We start from the raw sequence: 27,851 nt of genomic DNA, 5'->3' as shown, positions 1-27,851 counted from the left end.
TTAAAATGGCTAAACAGCATGACCAAGTGGGATTTATCCCTGGGATGCAGGGATGGTTCAATATATGCAAAACAGTAAATGTGATACAGTACACTAATAGAATGAAAGATAAAAATCATGATTTTTTATGTGAGGAATGGGGAAAATAGGTGGAGTTTAAAATATAAAAACTTCAAAAAAAATATATACAAACTTCTAATTATAAAATAAATAAGACTCAGGGATACAATATTCAGCATAGGGAATACAGTTAATGATATGTAGTACATTATATAGTGACAGATGGTAGCTAGATTTAGCATGGTGATCACTTTGTAATGTATATAATCACTATATTGTACATCTGAAACTAATACAATATTGTATCTCAACTGCATATAAATTTAAAAAATCATGATTTTCCCTAGATGCAGAAAAAGTGTTTGACAAGTTACCATATCCTTTCATGATAAAAAAAATCCTTGAACAAATTGTGTATAGAAGGAACATACCTATATGTCTGAGGATTAAGTACAGTAATTCATGTAATATTCATGGGACATAGTAAACATTCGATAGATTTTGGCTATTATTAATTTTGAAGAATTATTGGAGCTAATACTTTATTTCAAGTTGAGCCATGTGTCTCCAGAATAGAATTCATGTTTACCATTTTATTTATTTATTTATTTATTTATTTATTTATTTTTATTTATTTTTGGGACAGAGAGAGACAGAGCATGAACGGGGGAGGGGCAGAGAGAGAGGGAGACACAGAATCGGAAACAGGCTCCAGGCTCTGAGCCGTCAGCCCAGAGCCTGACGCGGGGCTCGAACTCACGGACCGCGAGATCGTGACCTGGCTGAAGTCGGACGCTTAACCGACTGCGCCACCCAGGCGCCCCCATGTTTACCATTTTATATAAGGCTAGTAGTACTGGACATGATTGAGATGCTACATTTAGCTTGTTAAGCAGTTTTATGAGCATCACTTGTGAGTTGTGCATAAGAGTAAATTACAGGACACTTTTACTAACAGTGAGCCCATTTACAAGCATTGAACTGATGATTACTAAAATGCTATTTAGCATGAGCAATGATTATATGTCAGCAAGAGACAACGTGTAGTGTATTGGAATGAGTCCCTGCTACTAACTGAATGACTTCAGACGCATCATTTAGTTTCTCAGGGCCTTTGAAAAGCAGAATAATGGGCCCCTAAGGCCCATCCATAACCTAATTCTTGGGATTCTTAATTTGTTACCTTACAAGGCAAAAGGAATTATGCATATAAAGCTATTAATCAGTTGAATATAAAATAGGGATATTATCCTGGATTATCTGGGTGTGCCCAGTATAATCACATGAGCCCTTAAAAGCAGAAGAGGTATGCAGAAGGTGAAGTCAGATACATTCAAAGCACAGTGTTCAAAAGGAATTCAAGTGGCCTCGAGGGGCTGAGAACAAATCCCAGTTGAAGGCCAGCAAGAAAATGAGACTCAGTCCCCAGAACCTTACAGAACTGATTTTTTGCCAATACCCGAATAAGCCTAGAAGCAGATTCTCCTCTAGAGCCCCCCAGATAAGAGCCCAGGCCAGCCAATACCTTGACTTGGCCTTGTGAGACTCTAAGCACAATTCCCGGGTGAGCCTGCCTAGATTTCTGACCTACAGAGTTGTGAAATAATAAACGGGTGATTTAAGCTGCTAAATTTGTCATAATATGTTACAGCAGCAGTAGAAAACCAAAGCCTCTAGTGCTTCTGTTAATGAGGGGTTAGAGGACGTTGGAATAAATAAACGTTAGGGTTCTTTCTAGCTCTAAATTGTGGTTGCAGGATTCTCAGTTAGCTGCTGGTCTGTGAGCTAAAGCCTAACAATCATAAATAGGATGGTCACATAACACACAGACAAAAAAATACTATACTGGATACATATCTTTAAAGGTTACATATGGCAAAGCTACAGGTTGGGGGGACACTGTAATGCCAGATCAACTAGATTGCTAAGTGGGTTTTTTCAACTGCAAAGCAAATAATTGCAGCCAAAGCCAGGTTCTTCAGGTGTAGCCTAAAATTAGTGTTCAATGAAAAGTTTACTTTCTATGTGTAGATTATTTATACCCTTAAATGGAAAATTATTGTTACTATTAAACCAGAAGATCAGTGATGTCTATATACCTACTAGCATTATAACAATTTGTAGTTCCTAATACTTTAAGGAATCAGTTATATCCTATATTTCTAACACATAGCAAATTCTCACAGTTCATTATATTTGGCTTACATATCCTTTTTTTGTGTGTGAAACTAACTCCAGGGAGCAGAGATCTTGATATTATCTGTAAATAAGTAGAGCATTCCTTAGAAATGTAACAGTATTTTTAGAGCAATCTTCAGGGTTCTCTGTGCAAGGTGGCAGTGAGTTTGTAATGACAGTTCTAGCTGGCCTTCCCATCCACTTCTAGCAATTATGCAAAGTAATACTGGAGCACCTGGGTGGCTCAGTGGGTTAAGCGTCCGACTTGAGCTCAGGTCCTGATCTTGCGGTTTGTGAGTTCCAGCTCCGTGTCGGGGCTGTGCTGACAGCTCGGAGCCTGGAGCCTGCTTCGGATTCTGTGTCTCCTTCTCTCTCTGCCCCTCCCCCACTTGTGTTTTGTCTATCAAAAATAAAAAAAATTTAAAAATTAATGCTGAATATCCTTTATTTTCTTATTTTTTAAACAACAGCTTTATTGAGGTGTAATTGACATATAATTCACAGCATATATTTAAAATAAGTGCACAATTCAATAAATATTGACATATATAAATGATATGTACTATATATTCATGTATAGACACACATTTGTATATACATACATTTTTGTATACATAGGATGAATATGTTTTCACGTGTGTATATACACACATGCATGGATATACATATGTGTGTATTTACATACATACATGCATGCACAGTTATGAACTCATCATCACAATCAGGATAATGAACATAGTTATCACCCCCAAGTGGTTCCATGTGAACTTTTTAAAAAAATTTTTTTAACATTTATTTATTTATTATTGAGAGACAGAGAGAGAGACAGAGTATGAGCAGAGGAGGGGCAGAGAGAGAGGAAAACACAGAATCCGAAGCAGGCTCCAGGCTCCGAGCTGTCAGCACAGAGCCCAACGGGGGGCTCGAACTCACAAACCACAGGATCATGACCCAAGCCGAAGTTGGACGCTTAACCGACTGAGCCACCCAGGCGCCCACCTTGTGACCTTTTATAATGCCTCCTCCCCCTGCCACCTCCTCTTTACCAGGCAACCATTGGATCATTTATTGATCACTTATGTCACTATAGATTAGTTTGTATTTTCCAGAATTTTGTATAAATGGAATCAGAGTATTTATTCCTTTTAGTCAGGCTTCTTTAACTCACCATAATTACCTTAGATCCATCCATGTTACTATGTCTATCAATAGTTCTTTCCTTTCTGTTGATGAGTAGTAATCTGTTGTATGGATATATAGCAATTTGTTTATCCATTCATTTGTTGATGAAAACATTTTGGTTATTTTCAGTTCAGGTCTGTTACAAATAAAATTGCTATGAATATTCATACACGTTTTTATATGGGTATATACTTTTCCTTAGTAAATACCTAGAAGTGAAATGGCTGGATTGGATGGTAAGTGTATGTTTAACTTCTTAAGAAACTTTTAGGCTCTTTTCAAAAGTAGCTGTAACAATTCACATTCCCACCAGCAACGTATGAAAAGTGTCAGTTCCTCCACATCCTGGCCCACACATAGAATGTTCAGCGTTTTTAATTTCAGTAAGTACAGAATGACATCTCATTGTGGCTTGAGTTTGCATTTTTGTAATAACTAATAGTGTTGATCATCTTTTCATATGCTTGTCACCTGTGCACCCTGTTTTTGTGAAGTGTCTGTTCAGGTCTTTTGCCCATGTAAAAATTTGGGTTGTTTTCTCAATATTGAGTTAGAGAGTTCTTTATTCTGTAACCAATCTCTTATTAGATATATGATTTCCAAATATTTTCTGCCTGTGGTTTGGATTTGTATTCTCTTAATAGACTTTTTTGAAGAACAGAAGTTTTTAGTTTGATGAAGTCTAGTTTATCAATTTTTCTCTCGTATGGAGGCTTTGGTGTCCTATCAAAGAAATCTTTGATTAACCCAGGTCACAAATAATTTCTCTTATGTTTTCTGTCAGAAGTGTTTTTGGCTCTAGGTTTTACATTTAAGTCTATGATCCATTTGACTTAATTTTTGTATGTTCATTCTTGGAATAAACCCCACTTTGTTATGATATATTATACTTTATATATTGTTGAATTTGTATATGTGCTGCCGAAGTGAGCACTATATATTGTTGGATTTGATTTGGCAAAATTTTGTTTAGAATTTTTGCATGTATGTTGATGACAGATATTGATTAGTAGTTTTATTTTTTTATAATTTATGTATCTGGTTTTTGTATCAGGGTTAATGCTGGCCTCATAGAATAAGTTGACAAGTACAACCTCCCTGTCAATTTTCTGAAATAAATTAATATTATTTCTTCCTTAAGGATTTGGTAGAATTAAATAGAGAAATTTTGGGGCCTGGAAGTCTCTTTGGTGGCAAGGTTTTTCACTACATACACAATTTCTTTAATAGATATAGTGTTATTCATGTTACTGATTTCTTCTTGAGTGAGATTTCATAATTTGAGTCTTTTAAGGAATTTGTTTCACTGAAGATGTCAAATATATTGGCAGATAGTTCTTTATAATATTCCCTTGTTAACTTTTTTTTTTAACATTTGTAAATGTCTATAGTGATGTCAACCCTCTTGTTTTTGTTATTGGTAATTTGTACATTCTCTCATTTGTTTTGATTAGTCTGGCTAGAGATTTTCCAATTTTATTGATCTCAAGGAAATAGCTATTCATTTCACTGATTTCTGCTTTGAAGTTTATTTATTTCTTTATTGTGCTTACTTTGGGTTATATTTGCTCTTGTTCTTAGAATTCTTTAAGATAGATGATGATATGATTGATTTGAGAACTTTCTCTTTTTTTGGGTAAGAATTTACTACTATTAATTTTCCATGAAGTATCACCTTTTAGCAACATCCCACAAATTTTAAATGTTGTTTTTTCATCTTTACTCAATTCAAAATACCGTCAAATTTCCCTTTTGATTTTCTTATTTAGCCCATGGGCTATTTAGAAGTGTGCTAGTTTCCAAATATCTGAGCATTTTCCTAAAGATCTTTCTGTTAATTGATTCCTAATTTAATTCTATGTGTCCAGAGAATATACTTTGTATGATTTGAATTTTTTTGAATACACTGAGACTTGTATTATAGCCCAGAGGATAATCTATTTTGGCAAATGTTCAGTGTGTACTTGAGAATAAGGTATATTTTGCTGTAGTTGGGTGTGTTTTCAGTATGAGGAGAGCTGTAGATTTATTGTAGATGTTCTTTATCAAGTTGAGAAAGTGGCCTTCTATTTTCACCTTTTCGAGATGATAGTTTTTTAAAATCACGAATTGGTATTGAGTTTTGTCAAATCCTGTTTATGTATAAGTTGATATGAGCATGTGATCTTTCTTCCTTACTGTGTTAATATGGTAAATTGCAATGATTATTTTTCAAATGCTAATCAGTCTTACATTCCTGAAGTAAACCCTCTTGGTCATGGTGTTACTTCTTTGAATGTATTGCTTTTTCCTACTTGTTAATATTTGTTAAGGATCTTTGCATCTGTATTTGTGAGGGAAATTGGTCTATAGTTTCTGATTTTGTACTGCCTTTGTCTGACTTTGTTACCAGGATAATATTGTCTTGATGAAATGAATTGGGAAGTGTTTGCTTCTCTATTAGGTCTGGAAGATATTTTATAGAATTTTTGTTAATTCTTTTTTAAATATTTGGTAGAATTCCTCAGTGAAACTGTTTTGTTCTGAAACATCTTTTTCGGGAGTTTTTATTTATTTTTTATTTTTTTCAAGAGTTTTTATTTTTATTTTTTTTATGTTTATTTATTTTTGAGAGAGAGAGAGAGAGCACATGCAGGGGAGGGGCAGAGAGCGGGGTGGACAGAAGATCCCAAGCAGGCTCCACACTGACAGCAGAGAGCCCAGTGTGGGGCTCAAACCCACAAACTGTGAAATCATGACCGGAGCCAAAGTTAGATGCCTAACTGACTGCACCATCCAGGCGGCCCTTTTACAGGAGTTTTTAAATTACAAATTCAATTTCCTTAATAGTTGTAGTTATTCAATTTTATATATTTTATAAATATGTTGTTATTCAAATTATATATTTTATATTTCACTGGTGAATTGTGTTAGTTTTGTTGCTTTGGGAGGAATTGGTCCATTTCATCAAACTTATTAAATTTATGTATGTGGAATTGCTCATAGTATCCTCTTGTCCTTTTGATGTATGGAAGGTCTGTAATATCCCCTGCTTCATTCCTGATACTAGTAATTTGAATCTGGTCTCTTTATTTCTCAGTCTTGCTAGATGGTTGTCAATTTCATATAATATATATATATATTTTTTTCATTTTTAAATTTGACACACAATGTTAAACTAGTTTCAGGTGTACAGCATAGTGATTCAGTATCTTTATACATTATGCTTTGCTCACCACAAGTGTAGCTACCATCTGTCAGCATACAAAACTATTACAATATCATTGGCTATATTGATGCTGTTCCTTTTATTCCCATGACTTTATCCCACAACTGGAAGCCTGTATCTCCTATTCCCCTTCACCCATTTTGCCCATTCACCCACCCCTCTTTTGTTTATTTATTCATTTTTTTCTGTTTTGAAATTCCACATGTAGAATCATACAGTATTTGTCTTTGACTTATTTCACTTAACTTAATACCCCGTAGGCCCATCTATGTTGTTGCAAATGGCAAAATCTCATTCTTTTTCATGGCTGCTTAATATTCCATTGCATATATATTAATCTATTCATCTGTTTATGGACACTTAAGATGCTTCCATAACTTGGCTATTGTAAAATATGCTGCAATAAACACAGGGATGCATCTTCTGGAGTTGTTATTGTTTTCTTTGAGTAAATACCCAGTAGTAGAATTATTGGATCATATGGTATTTCTATTTTTAAGTTTTTGAGAAATCTCAATACTGTTTTCCACAGTGGCTGTACCAGTTTACATTTCCACCAACAGTGCATGAGGGTTTCTTTTTATCAACATCCTCACTAACACTTTTATCTTGTCTTTTTGTTTTGGCCATCTGACAAGTGTAAGCTGATATCTCATTGTGGTTTTGATTTGCATTTCTCTGATAATGAATGATGTTAAGCATCTTTTCATGTATCTTTTGACCATCTGTGTGTCTTTTTTTTGTTAATATACATTTTTTGAAGAACCAACTTTAGCTTTTAGATCTATTGATTTTTCTATTTTTTGTTTTAATTTTATTGATTTCTGCTCTTATGTTTATTATTTACTTATTTCTGCTTACTTTAAGAGGTTTAATTTGTTCTTCCTTTTCTAGTTTCTTCACAGTGATAGCTTACCTTACTGATTGGGAGACTTTTTTTTCTTTTCTAATGTAAGACTTTAAGGATAAAAAACTTCCCTGTCAGTGCTGCTATATCTGCACCCCACAAATTTTGGTATATTGTTTTCAGTTTAACTCGGTTATCTTTCTGGTACTGATTTCTATCTGATCTGTGTTACCAGAGAACATACTGTATGTTTTTACTTAAGCTTCTTAAGGTTTGTCTTATGGCCCAGAATATGGTCTATTTCAGTATATATTCTGTGGACACTTGGAAAGATTGTGTATTCTGCTACTGTTTGATGATGTCTACTGTAAATGTCAGATCCTGTTAGTTGATGAGTATGTATCTTAACTGGTTTTTGTTTAGTTCTGTGAATTTTTGAAAGGGAGTGTTGAAGTCTCCAACTCTAATTGTGGACTTATTTCTTCTTTTAGTTCTAACCGGTTTTGCTTCTTGTGCTTTGCAGGTGTGTGTGTGTGTGTGTGTGTGTGTGTGTGTGTATGTAGGTTTATATCTTCTTTTTTGCTAGTAATAATCATGGCAAAGCTTTCTTTTTTAAGAATATTTTTTAATGTATATTTTTGAGAGACAGAAACAGAGTATGAATGGAGCAGGGGCAGAAAGAGAGGGAGACACAGAATCTGAAGCAGGCTCCAGGCTCTGAGCTGTCAGCTCAGAGCCAGAGATGGGGCTTGAACCCATGAACTGCGAGATCATGACCTGAGCTGAAGCTGAATGCTTAACTGACTGAGACACCCAGGTGCCTCCATGGCAAAGCTTTCTTAACAACTAAAAGCTACAAAGCACAGTCAGGAAAAGTAAAGCTAAAAGGCACTAGGACCAAAGTCTGAAGGACACTGGGAACAAGCTTCCAAGAGTTCCTTCCCAATAGAGTTGCACAGGACATGCTTAATTCTTCTAGCAATGAGTATGACAACACGTGTGAACCGTTATCAGGCAGCTCATTAGAGACTAAGTCCCTAAGGCTTTACAGTACCCCTCCCTAGCACATACCAAGATTCCAGACACCCAGAAGGGAAGTAGATGTTCAGTATAAACCATTTTGTTTGCACAGTCCAGGCACAGTGAGTCACCCTTATTGTTAAGGGAAAGTTTTATATCAGTGTAGGGAACTCAGCCAAGGGCCAACTTTGCCAGCAGGCCTTTCTTTTTTTTTTAAGTTTTCATTTAAATTCCAGTTAGGTAGCATACAATGCAATATTAATTTTGGGTGTATAATTTAGTGTTTCAACACTTACATATAACACCTGGTGTTCATCAGAAGTGCACTCCTCAATCCCCATCACCTATTTCACCCTACCCATCCCCTTCTGGTAACCATCAGTTTATTCTCTATAGTTAGGTGTCTGTTTTTTGGTTTTGCCTCTCCCTTTTTTCCCTATGATCTTTTGTTTTGTTTTATAAACTCCACATACAAGTGAAATCGTATGGTATTTGTCTTTGACTGACTTATTTTGCTTAGCATAATACACTCTAGCTCCATCCACATAGTTGCAGATGGCAAGATTTCATTCTTTTTATGGCTGAGCAATATTCCATTGCATATATATACCACCTCTTCTTTATCCATTCATCAGTCAATGAACACTTGGACTGTTTCCATAATTTGGCTATTGTAGATAATGCTGCTGTAAACATTGGGGTGCATGTATCTCTTTGAATTTGTATTTTTGTACTCTTTGGGTAAATACCTAGTAGTGCAATTGCTGGATCGTAAGGTAGTTCTATTTTTAACTTTTTGAGGAACTTCCATACTGTTTTCCAGAGTGGCTGCACCACTTTGCATGCCCACCAACAGTGCAAGAGGGTTCCCCTTTCTCCACATCCTTGCCAACACCTGTTGTTTCTTGTGTGCAAGCAGGGCTTTCTAATAATAGGCAATCTCAGCTTTGCTATGTGTACTCTTTTCTGCACTGTGTCATTTACTGATGTATATATTCTTACCAAACATAAACATATAACTGATGGGTATATACCCCTAAGGCTGTAATTTCTGTAAAGTAGCATTTCCAAGTCCTTTTTAATGTGCCTGTTTCAAGATTCTATATATGTATTTATCTACATTTTTATTCCATTACCTGAATTGCTTCTCTAGTTTTTCAGCCTCAAAATCTTGTTTTTTGGTTTTTTTATTCTAATATAATAATGCATTCTAGTTTTTTTCTCCTTTACTGTATCTTTTCCCCCCAACAATTGTTTCTTCTTTCAATTATATTTTGGTAAAATACTCGTTTTCCTTTACAGCTAATGGTTTATTCACATAGAAAAAAAGAAAGTAAAGGGCCATTGGCTTTCAGGAGGGGTTGTTGAGGAGCCTTTCCTTCTCCTTCAGATCCCTGAAGGGATGAGGGCTCCAGGGAAAGCTAGAGAGGACATCATGCCCAGGTAACAGATTCCTAAGAGCTGACACTAAGAGACAAGGCCTGTGGATAGGGGCTGAGTCTGTAGAGAGAAGGGGAAGTTGCTGAAAGCGTGGATCTGGTAGAGGCAACAAATAGCCTGGATTTGCTGTTAAGTTCTGAGTTGTCAAAGCCCTGAGCAGCTTGGTTGGGTGAGTGAAAGGGCTTAAAGAAATGTGGAAGGCCTGACCCACCCTGTCTGCCTCACTCTGTAGATGGAGAGTTTGTATATGGTAGCATATTCCTGGCAGCAGTTCATATGACTTTATTATATCCTAATTGTCAGCATTTATTTTGACCACATCTTTAGCATTTGTACAGATATCTCATGGGCGGAAGAGGACTCAAGTAAAATGATTTATAGGTAACTTAAGTTATTGAAAACATTTAATAGGGGAGTTAAATAATTTTCCTTCGAATCATATCTATCACCATTGTTATTGTGACCCTGAATATTATTTTCAAAGGAAGTCAGAATAAAATGGGAAAAACTCTGGGGTAAACAGACTTGGCTGCAAATCCTGCATGCTGCTTTTGTGTCTATTTTCTGGATTTCTGAGCCTCAACTGCAAAATGAGTATGATGCAACACACTTTATGGTGTTACTATGAAAATTTAATAAGATAGGGTGTATAAGGTGCTTAATGCACTACTTAGCATAGAACAAATACTCAATATTTGTAACCTTTCATTACTTTCATGACTGACTCTCTTTATGCATTTTCTATGAACAGTATCTTGTATCATGCCATTAAATATTCTTCATTTGTAATGTTTGAAGAAAATTTGGGTTTTTCATGGGGAGAATGATTTTAATAGTTTTTTAATTATTTTTCTCCAGAATTGATGACAGGAAAAGCCAAATTGGGAGTTCTGGTTTTCTTTCCTATAGATTTCTGTGTAAAAAAGAAATCTATGTTACATGATTCATATCTATATAGTTATCTTCTGATACTTGGATATCAATTTTTTTCTTTTTCCTCTTTTTAGGTGTTAAGGAGACTACTAGGAGAAAAGGGATAGTGAAAGTTTAAAAATCAAGCAGAACTAAAAAAATTTAAATAAATAAAAACCAAGCAGAACTTTTAGGTAAAGCCTTGTGATTTGAGATGGTTGACAATCAAATTGGCCAAAACCAAAGTTTCATTATATTAGGTGATGCTGGTGGGAATTTAAATTTTTATATGCACCGATTGACATTTCCAAGTTGCCAGCTTCTCCAGCACCCATTCTTTTGGGGGACAAATTGACGGGATCAAAATTTAAAGTGCTCATACTCAGCAGTTTTATTCCTTCGTATTTAAATGTGGTACCTCGCATGTTTACAAGGATATTTGCTGGAACATTGCTTGTAATAGTGAAATATTGAAAACATCCTGAATACCATCAATAGAGGAATAGATTAGAAAAGTAAGTTATCTCTATACTATAAAAATACTATGTGGGAATTAAAAAGTATAAGGTAAATCTATATGTGATGAACTCTAAGACATGGTATTGAGAGAAAAAAAAGCAAAGTATATGTAATATGTCATTTATATATTGTAAAAACTATGTTTAAGTACAGACATATAAATGTACCAGGGAAGGCCCAAAGAAGGTACTTATTAATCTTACAAGTGTCTACCTCTTAGCAAGGGGCTGGTACAGGGTAGGGGTCCAAGGAAATGTAAGCTTTATCTTTGTTGTTTGTACTTTTTTATTAAATTTTTTAAAATTTTTGTAAAATACACATAACATAAAATTTACCATCTTAACCATTTTTAAGTGTCCAATTCACTATTGTTAAGTACATTCACATTGTTTTGCAACCAATCTCCAGAGCACTCTCTTCATCTTGCAAAACCGAACCTCTATGCCCACTGAACAATAACTCCTGAGTCCCCCTTCCCCAAGCCCCTTGTATATACTAATCTACTTTCTGTCTCTATGAAGGACTAGTATAAGTACCCTATATTAGTGAAATTATACAGTATATTTGCCTTTTTCTGACTGGTGTATTTCACTTAGCATAATGTTCTCAAAATTCAACCATTTTGTAGCGTGTGTCAGAATTCCCTCCCTTTTAAAACCTGCATAATATTCCATTGTATGTATATACTACATTTCATTTATCCATTTAGCTGTTGATGAGACTTAGGTTACTTCCATCTTTTGGCTATTGTGAATAATGCTATGAAAATGGATATACAAATATTTATTTGAGACCCTGCTTTCAGTTATTTCTGGTTTATACCCCAAAACAGAATTACTGGATAATATGGAAATTCTATTTTTAATTTTTTAAGGAACTGCTATATTTTTTTCCATAATAGCTATGTCATTTTACATGCCCACCAACAGTGGCACAAGATGTCCAATTTTTACATCCTCACCAACACTTGTTATTTTTTTTTTTTTTTGATAGCACCTATCCTAATGGGTGTAAGGTGGCATCTCAATGTAATTTTGATTCGCATTTCACTAATGGTTTGTGATATTGATTATCTTTTCATGTGATTGTTGCCACTTGTATGTCTTTTTTGGAGAAATGCCTTTTCAAGTTATTTACCATTTTTTAATCTTTTTTTTTTTAACGTTATTTATTTTTGAGACAGAGAGAGACAGAGCATGAACAGGGGAGGAGCAGAGAGAGAGGGAGACACAGAATCTGAAACAGGCTCCAGGCTCCGAGCTGTCAGCACAGAGCCCGATACGGGGCTCGAACTCACGGACCGTGAGATCATGACCTGAGCCGAAGTCGGACGCTTAACCGACCAAGCCACCCAGGCGCCCCTATTTACCATTTTTTAAATCAGGTTGTTTGCTTTTTTTGTTGTTGAGTTTTAGGAGTTCTTTACATATTCTGGATATTAATCCCATATCAGATATGATTTGAAATTTTTTCTCCCATTCCATAGATAGCTTATTTTACTCTGTTGTATCCTTTGTTACACAAAAGTTTTAAATTTTAATGTAGTCCAGTTTATCTATTTTTGCTTTTGTTGCCTGTGATTTTGGTATCATATCCAAGAAATTCTTACCAAATCCAGTGTTATGAAGATTTTCCCCTATATTTTCTTCTTTTTAATGTTTATTTATTTTGAGAGAGGGAGAGAGAGAGAGAGAGCATGCACAAGCATGGGAGGGGCAGAGAGAGGGGGGCAAGAGAGAGAGAATCCCAAACAGGCTCCACACTGTCAGTACAGAGCCTGATGTTGGGGCTTGATCCCACTAACGGTGAGATCATGATCTGAGCCAAAATTGAGTCAGGTGCTCAACTAACTAAGCCATCCAGCCCTGTGTTTTCTTCTAAGAGTTTTATACTTTATCTATTCTGTTTAGGTCATTTGATCCATTTTCAGTTCATTTTTGTATATGGTATAATATAAATGTCCAATTTCATTCTTTTGCATACAGATATCCAATTGTCCCAAGATCATTTATTGAAAAGACTGTTCTTTCCTCCGCTGAATGGTCTCAGCACCCTTGTTGAAAATCATTTGATTATATGTGAGGCATTTTATTTCTGAACTCTGTTCTGTTCCATTGGTGTATATATCTGTCTTTATGCCAGTACCACACTGTTTTGATTACCTTTGTTGTAAATTTTGAAATCAGGAATTGCTAGTCTTACAGCTTTGTTCTTCTGTTTCAGGTTTGTTTTGGCTCTTTGGAGTCCCTTGTAATTCCATATGAATTTTAGGGCGGAGTTTTCCATTTCTGCAAAAAAACAAAAAAAAAACATCATTGGGATTTTCATAGAGATTGATTACATTTATTTTTTTTAAATGTTTATTTATTTTTGAGATAGAGAGCACATGTGAGCCGGGGGAGGAACAGAGGAAGAGGGAAAGAGAGAATCCCAAGCAGTCTCTGTGCTGTCAGCGCAGAGCCCCGTGCCCGGCTAGAAATCAGAACCGTGAGATCATGACCCGAGCCAAAATCAAGAGTTGGGCCCTTAACTGACTGAGCCACACAGGCGCCTCAGTAGGGATTACATTTACATCTGTAGATTGCTTTGGTAGTGTTGGCATCTTAACAATATTACATCTTCTAATCCGTGAGCTGTTTGCATTTTTAAATAATCCAGATATATTGGTGTACTATTTGTGTGATCAAGCATAAATAAACTTTTTAAAGGAGCTGTTGGCAGAGGGAACTGGTAAATTTCTTTTTTTCTCTTTCAGTTTTATTGAGATATAATTGACATTCATCACTGTGTAAGTTTAATGTGTATATCATAGGGGCACCTGAGTGGCTCAGTCAGTTAAGCATCTGACTTCAGCTCAGACCATGATCTCACGATTTGTGGGTTCGAGCCCCGCATTGGGCTCTGTGCCGACAGCTCAGAGCCTGGACCCTGCTTTGGATTCTGTGTCTCCTTCTCTCTCTCCCCCTCCCCAGTCCGTACTCTGTCTCTCAAAAATAAATAAATGTTAAAAAAATTAAAAAAAAATAAAGTATATCATAATGGCCTAACGTGGTCAAAATGCACAAACCTCCAATTATAAGGTAAATAAATACTGGGGGTATTACATACAACATGACTGTAGTTAACACTACTGTATGGTATATTTGGAAGTTGCTAAGCGAGTAGATCCCAAAAGTTCTCATCACAAGGGACTAGTAAATTTCTAATGTCAGTTCATGTGTCTTTGCTTGATCTCATGTTCCAATTTTTATAAATTGGCATTAGTTCTGGAGGCAAAAGCATAAATTAGACATTAGGAGAGAGATGATTATTTGACTGTAGGTGTTCATGACAAGAAAATGTTTGTGGCTGAATAAATTAAACTGAAATTGAATTAAATAGTTTATTGTTTGTTTTTTTTAATGTTTATTAATTTTTGAAAAAGAGAGAGACAGAGTATGAGTGAGGGAGGGGCAGAGAGAGAGGGAGACAAGAATCTGAAGCAGGCTTCAGACTCCAAGCTGTCAGCACAGAGCCTGACGCAGGGCTCAAATCCATGAACCATGAGATCATGACCTGAGCCGAAGTCGGACCCTTAAACAACTGAGCCACCCAGGTGCCCCTAAATAATTTATTGTTAACAAATTGGCTTATTTAGACATGTAATTATATTACCTAAGCTCAGATACAGTTTTATCTTGCATGTTTTGCTCACTGTCAATAGTCCCATTGATCTAAAACCAGTTATTCTATTCATGCCATTTAAAATTGTGTTTCATTGGGGCGCCTGGGTGGCGCAGTCGGTTAAGCGTCCGACTTCAGCCAGGTCACGATCTCACGGTCCGTGAGTTCGAGCCCCGCGTCAGGCTCTGGGCTGATGGCTCAGAGCCTGGAGCCTGTTTCCGATTCTGTGTCTCCCTCTCTCTCTGTCCCTCCCCTGTTCATGCTCTGTCTCTCTCTGTCCCAAAAATAAATAAACGTTGAAAAAAAAAAATTAAAAAAAAAATAAATAAATAAAATAAAATAAAATTGTGTTTCATCGAACAGAGAATTTGTTGGGTTTGATTTAATGAAGATTATCTGTGAACGTTTTAAGTCATCAGAAGATATTGGAAAAGCTCTACTGCTCCACATTGACATGCTTTTACAAAGAAAGGAAGAACTGCTTGCCAAGGAGAAGATTGAAGAAATCATTATAGGTCAGTAGGGTTTCTGCAGGTTTTAGAAAGGTGTTAACATACATATAATTCTTAGATAGATGTCAGAACAGTGGCAAAATTCTTAGGTCAGAGGATTCATTTTTCTAACTTCCTTTTTTTCTCCCTAATCGCCATGAACTGTAACACCTCATGGATTCAGATTCCACATGTTCAGCAAGCTAGAATGAGAAACTAAGCAGAAATAGCAAAACAGCAAAAACATACAAACCTCTGAGCTTAAATCCTCCTATGTAGTGAAAAATTGTGAGATTAGAGACCTAATATCATGATTTCAGTGTGATCTCAAGTAAGCTGTGTGCCTTCTGGCAAGTTAATAACATCTCTGGATCTTGTTTTTTTCTAACTATAAAATTAGAGGTTGTGAGGGGCGCCTGGGTGGCTCAGTCGGTTGAGTGTCTGACTTCAGCTCAGGTCACGATCTCGCGGTCCGTGAGTTTGAGCCCCGCATCAGGCTCTGGGCTGATGGCTCAGAGCCTGGAGCCTGCTTCTGATTCTGTGTCTCCCTGTCTCTCTGCCTCTCCCCCGTTCATGCTCTGTCTCTCTCTGTCTGAAAAATAAATAAATGTTAAAAAAAAAATTAAAAAAAAAATTAGAGGTTGTGAAATACATTCCTATTTTTTTTTAAGTTTTTATTTATTTATTTTGAGAGAGAGAAAGCACAAGTCGGGGAGCAGAGGGGGTGGGGGAGAGAGAATCCCAAGAAGGCTCCACACTCCATGCAGAGCCAGATGCAGGGCTCGATCTCACCAATTGTGAGATCATGACCTGAGCCAAAATTGAGTTGGGTGCTTAACCGACTGAGCCACTCAGGAGCCCCATTTTTTTTTTTTTTTGCATTCCTGTTTTTAACTTCTTTTTTAACCCCATGATCCTTTCTTAATGCGATCTTATTTGAATCCTGTCCCAAATAAAAGATTAGAGTTTCTGTTAAAGCAGAGATGTAGAACCAGATTTCATCATTTCCCTGACCCTCTATCTCTCTGCAGATTTCTATACCTTGAAGAACACAGATAAGTATGATCCCTTTCTTAGAAAATTCTCACCCCAATACATCCTCCTAACTCTACACATATACTGAGATATAGCAGGAGTGATAGTAAATCTTAATACTGGGTTGTATTCTGAGTAATAGTGTAGTAGGTGACTTACTGCTTTCTTTATATTTTACCAGATTTCTTGAATTTTTACAAGTTTGTATCATGTTTTTATAAAAACATAATCATTGATACTTTTTAAAAGGAAATATTTTGAGTAGATAATCTCGAAGAACCTTTTGAACTCTAGATTCTGTGAACCATATTTTACTGATAATACGCTCCTTGCAGACCCTCACTAAGTATCCAGTTATTTTTAGACCCAATTTTGATAAGTTTGATTACCTGGTTTTCCAATCCTTAGGATTTTTTTAATGTTTATTTATTTCTGAGACAGAGAGAGACAGAGTATGAGTCAGGGAGGGGCAGAGAGAGAGGGAGACACAGAATCAGAAGCAGGCTCTAGACTCTGAGCCGTCAGTACAGAGCCCGACACGGGGCTTGAACTCACAAACCGTGAGATCATGACCTGAGCCAAAGTCGGTCGCTCAACCTACTGAGCCACCCAGGTGTCCCAACCAATCCTTAGGATTTTAATGGTAGCATATTACAGAGAAAGGGTCTACAGGGAAATACACAGATAATGTGACTACAAGGAAGGAGAAAACTCTACAAATTTTATAAATCAGTTTCAAATACTTTTAATTTAAAATATTTTTTAAAAAACAAAAATCTGTACTATATAATAATTCCCAAAGGTATCACTATGATATGTTAATAGTACAGTAAAATACAATAGCTGTTACTGTTGTTGACCTTGAATGAGCAAATGTTAAATTGTGCTTCAGAAAACTAGAAAGTATATTAAAAAAAACATAATTTATAAAACATAATTTTTAGAAAAATTAAGAACTTTAGTGAAATAATTTAGACTTTTTAAAATAAAAAATTTTATGTTTAATGAAAGTTAACTGTCGCTTTACTAGAAAATGTGTTTATCCAAAATGACTAATTTTCCTAAGATTATAGTTAGCCAGTTTTGTTGTGACACCTAATTATAAACTTACATTCTCAAAGTATATTTTAAGTAATATTCAATAGCTTTTTAGTCTCATGTGAGTTATTTTATCTAAGCCATGGAACAAATTATGTCTGCTGACTGGGCTGGGGCGTCAGAGATTCTTAGTGTTCTTATTAAGAGTTTTGTGGAAATTGATAGTGCCAAAAGGGTAGGAGAGAAGGGACTATAGAATTCTATTACAGTTTAAACTTTACCTTAATCTGTGCTAATGTATTTGAGCCCTGTAAATGTCTAGACCAGAAACAATCAGACATGAGTTACAATTTAAAGTAATAAAGTTTATGTGTAAACGTGGTCTTAAAGTATTTTACAAAGGCTTTAAGGTATAATTGGCCTTTCTTGTTAGTTAGTTATATATTGTTATATATTAGTACATAATAATATAAGCAGTTCTTATTAACGATTTTTAACATTGCTGTCTGTTCATTCACAGTAACATTAAAGCACCAGATGATGATCAAATTTGGAACATGGAAAATACGTTAAAAAGAGACTAGGCTGGGAAACTATCACAAATTGATAGAAGAATTACTGTGATTATAGCAAACTCTGATTGTATTACATAATCAGTTTTGCTAGTAAATCTAAAATTGATGATGAAAATCTGTCTGAATGTGATTGTGTTTGTAGCCATTACTTAAAGATTATAGGTTCTGAATATAGTTAGCACTCTTTATTTAATGTGATAGATCTTGATTTTTGTTTTTAGAGCTTGGGTTTTTATTTTCAGGTCACCGAAGAGGAAGAAAACTGAAACCAGAATTAGTGAGCTGTTTTCACAACATTCTGTGGCAGAAAGCTGCCAGAAGTTTTGAGGTTTGGGAGCAATCTATTTTCATTCTTTATCTTCTTTCTCTAATCTAACAAATAAGTGTGTTCACTGAAAAATAATAGAGCATCAAATACTTGAATAATCTCTTTGTTTAGGTACCACCTATGTATTAAATATTCATAATGTAGAATGTTAATGGGCATTGGATAAGAATTTATTTAAAGCTACTAAGATGTGGTTTATCCCCATTAGGAGCTTACAGTGAAGGGGAAATGATGTATCTGATATTAAGATATAGGGAAGTAATTTATTGTAACATGATGAGCAAGAAAGAGTTATATTCCCTTTAAAAAACTGATTTAGAGTACACAGGGGATTTGTAGGGCAATGAAAATATTTTGAATGATACTATGATGATGGGTACTTGTCATTATACATTTGTGTAAGCCCATAGAATATACATCACCAAGAGTGAACCCTAATGTAAACTATGGAATTTGGGTGATTATGATGTGTCCATGTAAGTTCATCAGTTATAATAAATGTACCAATTTGGTAGAGGATGTTGATAATGCGGGAGGCTATGCATGTGTGGGGGCAGGAGGTATATAGCCAATCTCTGTACATTTCCTCTCAATTTTTCTGTGAATCTAAAAACTCTTGTTTTTAAAAAATTTTTTATTAACTTATTTATTAGAGAGAGAGAGCTCACGAGCTGGGGTGGAGAGCAGATGGAGAGAGAGAGAAAATCCCAAGCAGGCTCCATGCTCTCCATGGAATCTGACACAGGGCTTAATATCATGACCCTGGGATCATGACTTGAGCCGAAACCAAGAGTCAGACACTCAACTGACTGAGCCACCCAGGTGCCCCAAACCTAAAACTGCTTTTTAAATAGGTATTGTGCAATAAAAATGCCAAAAAGTAGTAATATTTTTTCTCTTTACAAAAGAATCCAGGTTTATTGTAGAAAAATTTGAAACTTCAGACAAGTTTTTTTTTGTTTTTTTTTTTTTTGTTTTGTTTTGTTTTGTTTAGAAAGTAAAGAATACACGTGCCTGACTGACTCAGTGAAACATGTGACTCTTGATACTGGGATCGTGAATTCAAATCCCATGTTGAGTGTAGAGCTTACCTTAAAAAAAAAAACTTAAGAATACTCAAAAACACAGGCAGTAATTTATCTGACATTGGTGGTAGCAACATTTTTCTAGATATGTCTCCTGAAGCAAGGGAAACAAAACCAAAAATAAACTATTGGGACTGCATTAAAATAAAAAGAATCTGCATAGCAAAGGAAACAGTCGATAAAACTAAAAGGCAATCTTTGGAATGGGAGAAGATACTTGTAAATGACATATCCATTAAAAGGTTAGTATCCAAAATATATATAAAGAAGTGATACAACTCAGTCTCCCCGCAAATAATCCAGCTAAAAATGGACAGAAGACATGAAGAGACATTTCTCCAAAGAAGACATCCAGATGTCCAGCAAACACATGAAAAGATGCTCAACATCACTCATCATCAGGGAAATGCAAATCAAAACTATAATGAGACACCACTTCACACCTCTCAAAATGGGTAAAGTAAAAAAAATGAGAAACCACAAGTGTTGGTGAGGATGTGGAGAAAAAGGAACCCTCTTTCACTGTTTGCGGGAATGGTACGGCTGCCCTGGAGAATGGTATGGTGGTTCCTTAAAAAGTGAATAATAGAACTACCCTACTAACCAGTAATCACACTACTGGGTATCTATCCAAAAAGTATAAAAACACTAATTCAAAGGGATGAATGCACCTATTACTGTAAATAATAACAGCATTATTTACAATAGCCAAATTGTGGAAGCAGCCCAAGTGTCCATTGATAGATGAATGGATAAAGAAAAAGTGGTATATATATACAATGGGATATTAATCAGCCATAAAAAAGAATGAGATCTTGCCATTTGCAATGACATGGATGGAACTAGAGAGTATTATGCTAAGTGAAATAAGTCAGGCAGGGAAAGACAAACACCATATGATTTCACTTATATGTGGAATTTAAGAGACAAAGCAAGTGAGCAAAGGGGAAAAAAAAGAGAGACAAACCAAGAAACAAACTCTTAACTATAGAGAACAAAATGATTGTTATCTAAAGGGTGGTTTGTGGGGGGATAGGTGTTTGTAGCCATAGGTGAAATAGGTGATGGGAATTAAGGACTGCGGTTGTCATGATCAGTACTGGGTGATGCATGGAATTGTCGAAGCACTGTATTGTACACATGAAACTAATAGAACACTGCAAGATAACTACACTAGAATTAAAATAGACATAAAAACAATAAACAACCTAACTTTATACCTCAAGGAACTAGAAAAAGAATAAGCCCAAAGATAGCAGAAGGAAGGAAACAACAAAAAGCAGGAGCAGAAATGAATGAAATAGAGATTTAAAAAACAGTAGAAAATTTCAGTGAAAATGAGAGTTGGTTTTTTGAAAAGATAAATGAAATTGACAAATGTTTAACTAGACTAACCAGGAAAAAAAGACAGCAAACTCAAATAAAATTAGAAATGAAAGGGGAAACATTACAATTGATACCACATAAATACAAAGGATTATAAGAAGCTATAGTGAACAATTATATGACAACAAATTGGATAACTTAGAAGAAATGCATAAATTTCTAGAAATACACAATGTATCTAGGTTGAATCATGAACAAATAGAAAATGTGAACAGATAATAATGATTTGAGGAGATTGAATCAGTAATCAAAAATCTCCCAATGAAGTAATGGCTACTACCAAATGGTTTCACTGGTAAAATTCTACCAAACATTTGAAGAAGAATTAATGCCAATTTGTTCTCAAACTCACACTTATCCCAGACACTTCCAAACTAATTTTACATGGCCAACATTGACCTGACAAAGCCAGACAAGGACACTACAAGAAAAGGTAACTACAGGCCAATATCCCTGATGAACAAAACCCTCAACACAATACAAGCAAACTGAATTCAACAGCATTTTAAAAGGATTTTACCCAATGACCAAGTAGGATTTTCCTCTGGAATGCAAGGATGGTTTAACATCTGCAAGTCAGTAAATATGATACATCACATTGAACAGAATGAAGGATAAAAATCATATGATTATATCAATAAATGCAGAAAAAAACATTTCACAGAATTCAGCATCCTTACGTTATGAAAACTCAACAAATTAGGTGTAAAAGGAATGTACCTCAACATAATAAAGGCCTTACATGACAAGCCCACAGGTAACATCATATTCCATGGTGAAAAATGGAAAACTTTTCATCAAAGATCAGGAACTAGACAAGGATGTTCATTCTTACCACCTCTATTCAACATAGTATTGAAGGTCCTAACCAGATCATTTAGGCAAGAAAAATAAATAAAAGGCATTCAAATTGGAAAGGAAGAAGCAAAATTGTGTTTACAGATGACATAATATTATATATAGAAAACCTTAAAGACTCCACCAAATAAAACTGCTGAAGAAATTCAGTGAAATTGCAGGATATGAAATCAGTATACAAAAATTAGTTGCCCTTTTAGGTATAATCCATGAACTATCTGAAAAAGAAACTAAGAAAACAATCCCATTTAACATGGCATCTAAAATACTTAAAAATAAATTTAACCAAGGAGATGAAAGATCTGTACACTGAAAACTGTAAGACATTGATGAAAGAAATTGAAGACACAGATAAATGGAAAGATATCTTGTGTTCGCAGATTGGAAGAATTAATAGTGTTAAAATATTCATACTAGCCAAAATATCTACAGGAAAACCTGTCATTTGTAACAACACAGATGAATCTGGAAGACATTATGCTAAGTGAAGTAAGACAGACACAGAAAGACATATACTGTGTGATCTCAGTTTATATGTGGAATCTAAAAGAGTCAAACTCAGGGCGCCTAGGTGGCTTAGTTGGTTGAGTGTCCAACTTCAGCTCAGGTCATTATCTTGCGGTCCATGAGTTCGAGCCTGCGTCAGGCTCTGTGCTAACAGCTCAGAGCCTGAAGCCTGCTTTGGATTCTGTGTCTCCCTCTCTCTCTGCCCCTCCCCTGCTTGTGCTCCGCCTCTCTCTCTCTCTCTCTCTCTCTCTCTCTCTCTCTCTCTCAAAAATAAACATTTTTTAAAAATAAAAAACAAACAAACAAACAAATAAATAAATAATTCGAACTCCTAAAAACAGAATAGAATGGTAGTTATCAGGGTTTGGGAATTGGGGGAATTGGGGGTATGTTGGTCAAAGGATACAAACTTCAGTTTTTGAATGAATAAGTTACAGAGACCTAAGTTACTTCATGATGCCTATAATTATAATAATGTATTGTGTACTTGGAATTTGCTAAGAGAATAATTTTTAGGTGTTTTCACCACAAAAAAGGTAACTATTTGAGGTGGTGGATATGTTAATTAGCTTGATTGTGGTGATTATTTCACAATGTATTCATATATCAAAATGTCTTCTTTTACTCCATAAAATCAGGTACTGCAAAATAGAATGGCATTCTTGTTTTCTTTTAGAGGGCCTGTATTTCTTTACTGAGCAGATGTAAAATTACTTCAGAATTCTCTTCTATTATTCTGTATCCTTCCCCTCATTTTCCAGTCTTGCAGGATGTTTATTTTTAAACTCCCATTTCCATCCCTGGAGAAGAATATAATCTTAATTCTAAATAGTCAAAGGCAATGTTGGAGCTACACAGTATAGCTGTTTCCAGTTACAGAGTGTTTTATTCCATTTGGGTCCTAATGGCTCTTGTTCTTCATTGAAAATGTGAAGCTTCATGATAGAGGGTCCAAGAGACTCATCTTCCTTACCTTGGTGTGCATGAGCAATCCGAATTTTCTTAGCTTAAAAAAAAGTTATCCAGGTTATTTCTATCATTTTTCCTAATGGTGTCTTACCACTGAAAATTTGTTGGTGCCTCAAAAGTGAAAAAAAAGCAAAACAAACATTCTACAAAAACACAGTGGCATTTTATTATAAGAGTGAAAACCTAGAAATCAATGAGATATCCAATATTAAGAAAATCATTGCGTATTAACTTAATATAAATATTCCTTAAATTGACAACTGTTGAGACTCCATAATAACATAGTTTAACATTTACAAAACAAAGTCAAATGGAAAGAATAGGACGTGAAACTCTTAACATAAGCTATGATTGCAACTATATACAAATACAAAAGGACAAAGTTAAAATGGAATGTAGAAAAATAAAAATAGCTGTATTAGCATGGTGAATTATGGATATTCTCTTTTAAAAATTTTATCACTGTAATTTTAATAACTTAAAAATTAGATTTTGAGTTTTCTAGGGTAGTTCATTACCCCTCAGACTTTTCATCCTACATGTGACGTTTCTTTTTAAAAATTTATTGAGGTAAAATTGAGAAAATTATATAAGTGTACAATATGATTTGGTTAGGTATATGTATACATTGTGAAAGAGTTCTAACCATTGATTTAATTAACATATTTGTCACCCTTTTCTGGCGAAAACACTTAAGTCCTACTCTCTTAGCAAAACTCAGTTATACAATACAGTATTATCAGCTATAGTCACCATATTATACATTAGATCTTCAGGCTTTTTTCATCTTATAACTGAAAGTTTGTACCATTTTACCAACCTCTCCCCATTTCCCCTACCCCTTCCCCTCACAACCACTATTGTACTCTCTGTTTCTATGAGTTTGACTGTTTGTTTTCAGATTCCACATATAAGTGATCACATGAAATATTTGTCTCTTTCTGGCTTATTTCACTAGTGTACTAGTCCTCCAGGTTCATCCTTGTCTCAAATGGCAGGATTTCCCTCTTTTTTATGGCTGAATGAGATTCTATGACATACATATACCATATTTTCTTTATCCGTTCATCAGTAAATGGACACTTGGGTTTTTTATAGCTTGACTAATTGTGAATATTTAACATGGGAGTACAGGTATCTCTTTCACATAATGAAGTGGGATTGCTGGATCATATGGTAGATCTAATTTTAATTTCTTGAGAAACCTCGATACTATTTTCCATGGTGATCCTACCATTTTACATTCCCACCAATATCATACAAGGTTTCCCTTTTCTCCACATCTTCACTAACATTTATGATCTTTTGCTTTTTGATGATAGCAGTTTTTGATGTGAGATGGATGACATCTCATTGTGGTTTTGATTTGCATTTTCTGAAAGATTAGTGATGTTGAGCACCTTTTCTTGTACCTGGTGACCATTTATATGTCTTCTTTGGAAAAATGTCTATTCAGATCCTTTGCCCATTTTTAAATTGGATTTTTTTTTTACTATTGAGTTGTAGGAGTTCTTTGTATATTTTGGATATTAACCCTCTATTGACTATGTGCTTTGCAGATATTTTCTCCCATTCCATAGGTTGCCTTTTACTTTTGTTGATGGTTTCTGTGAAATTTCTAATATGGGGAAAGGAGAGAATATTAATTGTCACTTTATCTGTAACTTACACTGATCCAGATGGATCATAAAATTTACTTATAACTCAACTAGAGAGGGTGTTGTGGTTTTGTTGCCTGAAAAGGAAAATAAAACAATCTTTTGTTTTTTTTCTAGAGGTGACTTAGAAAAATTAAGGTCAAATGTGGAGATACCTCTGTAATTTTCTTATTTCTTTTTAAACTTCAGGTACAAAATTATGCTGAAGCCCTAAACTGGTACCATTATTCTCTGAGATTTTATGCAATCGATAAAACGGATCTGGACTTGGCCAAGCTGCAGAGGAATATGGCTTCCTGTTACCTGCATTTGAAACAACTTGATAAGGTCCTTTGATTTATCTATTTTTCAGTGGCAGAAAATGTCATGTGCAATGGCAGAGAGATAGACACAGTTTGGTGTGACATCTTGGCTATTAGGTTAGAATGTCTGAGAGTTTCTTCATATAAGATGAACTCAAATTGATATTTTCCTGATTGGGACTTCCCAGAAGGAGAGAATTAGGAAAACCATTAATTCCATTAGTTACTGGGGGGGGGGGGGAGTTGGCACCTTTTTCTGAAAAGTAATATATCATTGGAACTTTTAAGCAAAGTTGTCTGCTACTAACCATTTGCAGCATTGTCCTTTGAAACAGACTAAATTATAAGGTATGCTTTTATTGGTCAAGCATTCAGTGTGGGAAAATACTTGTATAAAATGGTCTTTTACTTACTGGGTAACCTGTTGCCTATACAACCACTCTAGAAAATGTTTAGCATTTGATTGTTTATCAGGACAAAATTCTAGGAGGTGAATGAGAAAACAACTTATTTAAAGATAAACCATTCATATTTCCCAAAGCAATTGGGACATTTCTTCCTTTGGGTATCATGTAGTATGCACATATTGGGGAAGGGTATTGGCTTGTGGAAGAACAGGTGAAAAGGACAAGTGTGGACCCAGATAAAATATGAAGGCCTTTGTTGCTTTTCAGGTTTTAATGATAAGTTTAGGGGGGGATATGTGATTAAGGGTTGTAATTCCAGACATTTTCTTTGAGTTTTTGTTTACTTTGAGGGGTTGTTTATTTGACTAAATACTTCAAATTTTCTTTCAAAACAATATTTACCATTTAGTTTATATATTCAAAATTCATAGTTCTAGAAGAGAAGTTGAAACGTTACTTAGTTCATGATATTTCAGCACAGGCTAGCACTTAAGTGTTTCAGAAAGACAGTTGACTACTGTTTATTGAAAGTCCTGAAAAAGTTATCACACAGATTTTGTTACCTAATTCATTATATTTCTGCATAGGATACTATTAACTATTTCAGAAAGATAGTTGCTTACTGCTTACTTGAAGACTTAAAGAAGGTGATAAGAAAGTTACTGTAACTTCCATGATTTATGTTGGCCTGGCAGATTGCGAAGGACCTGCACCTGGAGCCAGACATGCCATTTGTGGGGAATGGTTGCATTTTCACACCAAGGAAGGATATCTGTTCAGCTAATGCCAACGGAAAGGGCACGGCACAAGATACTATGATAGCCTCTGAGGTTACAGACGTGAACAAGACATAGTTGCCTTTGATTCAACCAAGCAGTTGGCATCAGGGTATTTTAATAGGCAGATAAACAGATCATGGCAAGGAAGAAAATCTAAGTGTTGGAAATATTCTATAAGTTAGGCATGCAAATAGTTGGTATCATATAAGTATATCAGCAGGGAACAGGTCTTCAGCCATAGAGATTTGGATTCAAAGGCAGAACTCAAATCTTTATGTAGACAGACTAGAAAGAGCAAGGTAGAGTTCCAAACCTAAAGGGATGAGAATACAAGGCTGTTTTAAAGGTCAGGAATAGCAGGCCAGGCTGGAATGCAGTTCCTAGGAGAATATGAAGTGAGTAGACACAATCTTTCAAGACTTGAAGCAGTGCTTCTTTTTTTTTTTTTTTTTAAAGTAATCTATACTCAATGTAGGGCTCGAACTCAAGACACTGAGATCAAGAGTCACATGTTCCACCAATTGAGCCATCCATGCACCTCGAAGCAGTGCTTCTTAAGTCTCCTCTAACAAATATGAAGTTTGATCCTAGAGCCTAATATAGGACTTAGTCTATAATTTGGAGTTCAAATGGTATTGGTAGAAGGGGAAGAAGAAAAGAGCAGGAAACCAGGCCCATCCTAATAGTGTATGTTCAGTATGTGATTATATCACTTAAGGCCAGATTGGTGGTGAAGCCGAAGGTTATTTTCAGTATGATCAATGTAATCTTGTTTGATTACTGTTAGTGTATTTTTCTCTTTCATCCTTCCTGTCTCGAACTTAAACATTGATTTGATACCCTTCATATGTAAGGAATACTCTCCTATGCACTAAGACAGAAAGGTGAGAAGAAGTAACACAGTCCATTATATTTTACTATTTTACTGTTCCCACCTTGCTAATTTTCATCGTCTGCTTTTTTTTTCACTCCTTCCCTTGAGCTGTTTGAATGCTATTCAGGAAATTTATGAAACCATGTTTATTGGATCTGCTAAAATTTCATAGTTTTTCAGCTAGGCACTCTGTAAAACGGACTCTTGTTAACTTTCTGTCATATTCCTCACAATGGTGATTCCAGGATTTTTTTGTTTTTAAGCCCCCATACCTTACCCTTCCCTTTATCAAACAACTTTATCTTAAAAAAAAAAAAAAAAAACGTTATCTTGTGGCGTGCCTGGGTGGCTCAGTCGGTTGAGCGTCCCGCTTTGGCTCAGGTCATGATCTCACGGTTTGTGAGTTCAAGCCCCATGTCGGGCTCTGTGCTGACAGCTCAGAGCCTGGAGCCTGTTTTGGATTCTGTGTCTCCCTCTCTCCTGGATTCTGTGTCTCCCTCTCTCTCTGCTCCTCCCCTGCTCATGCTCTG

At 35.4% G+C, this 27,851-nt stretch overlaps 1 protein-coding gene across 1 annotated transcript in view; it reads left to right on the top strand.

Moving 5' to 3' along the window:
- The window catches only part of TEX11 (testis expressed 11), a 247,613-nt gene that overhangs the window by 103,896 nt on the left and 115,866 nt on the right, over positions 1-27,851 (top strand). Inside the window, exons 14-16 of the mRNA XM_049643926.1 lie at positions 15,393-15,544; positions 18,411-18,496; positions 25,149-25,286. Of these exons, the coding sequence (XP_049499883.1) occupies positions 15,393-15,544; positions 18,411-18,496; positions 25,149-25,286 (376 nt within the window). The remainder of the gene's footprint in view (positions 1-15,392; positions 15,545-18,410; positions 18,497-25,148; positions 25,287-27,851) is intronic.

This window comes from Panthera uncia, chromosome X, assembly GCF_023721935.1.
Source record: "Panthera uncia isolate 11264 chromosome X, Puncia_PCG_1.0, whole genome shotgun sequence".
Taxonomy (NCBI): Eukaryota; Metazoa; Chordata; class Mammalia; order Carnivora; family Felidae; genus Panthera; species Panthera uncia.
Note: the sequence above shows the minus strand (reverse complement) of the source record. Positions and strands in the feature narration are given on the sequence as shown.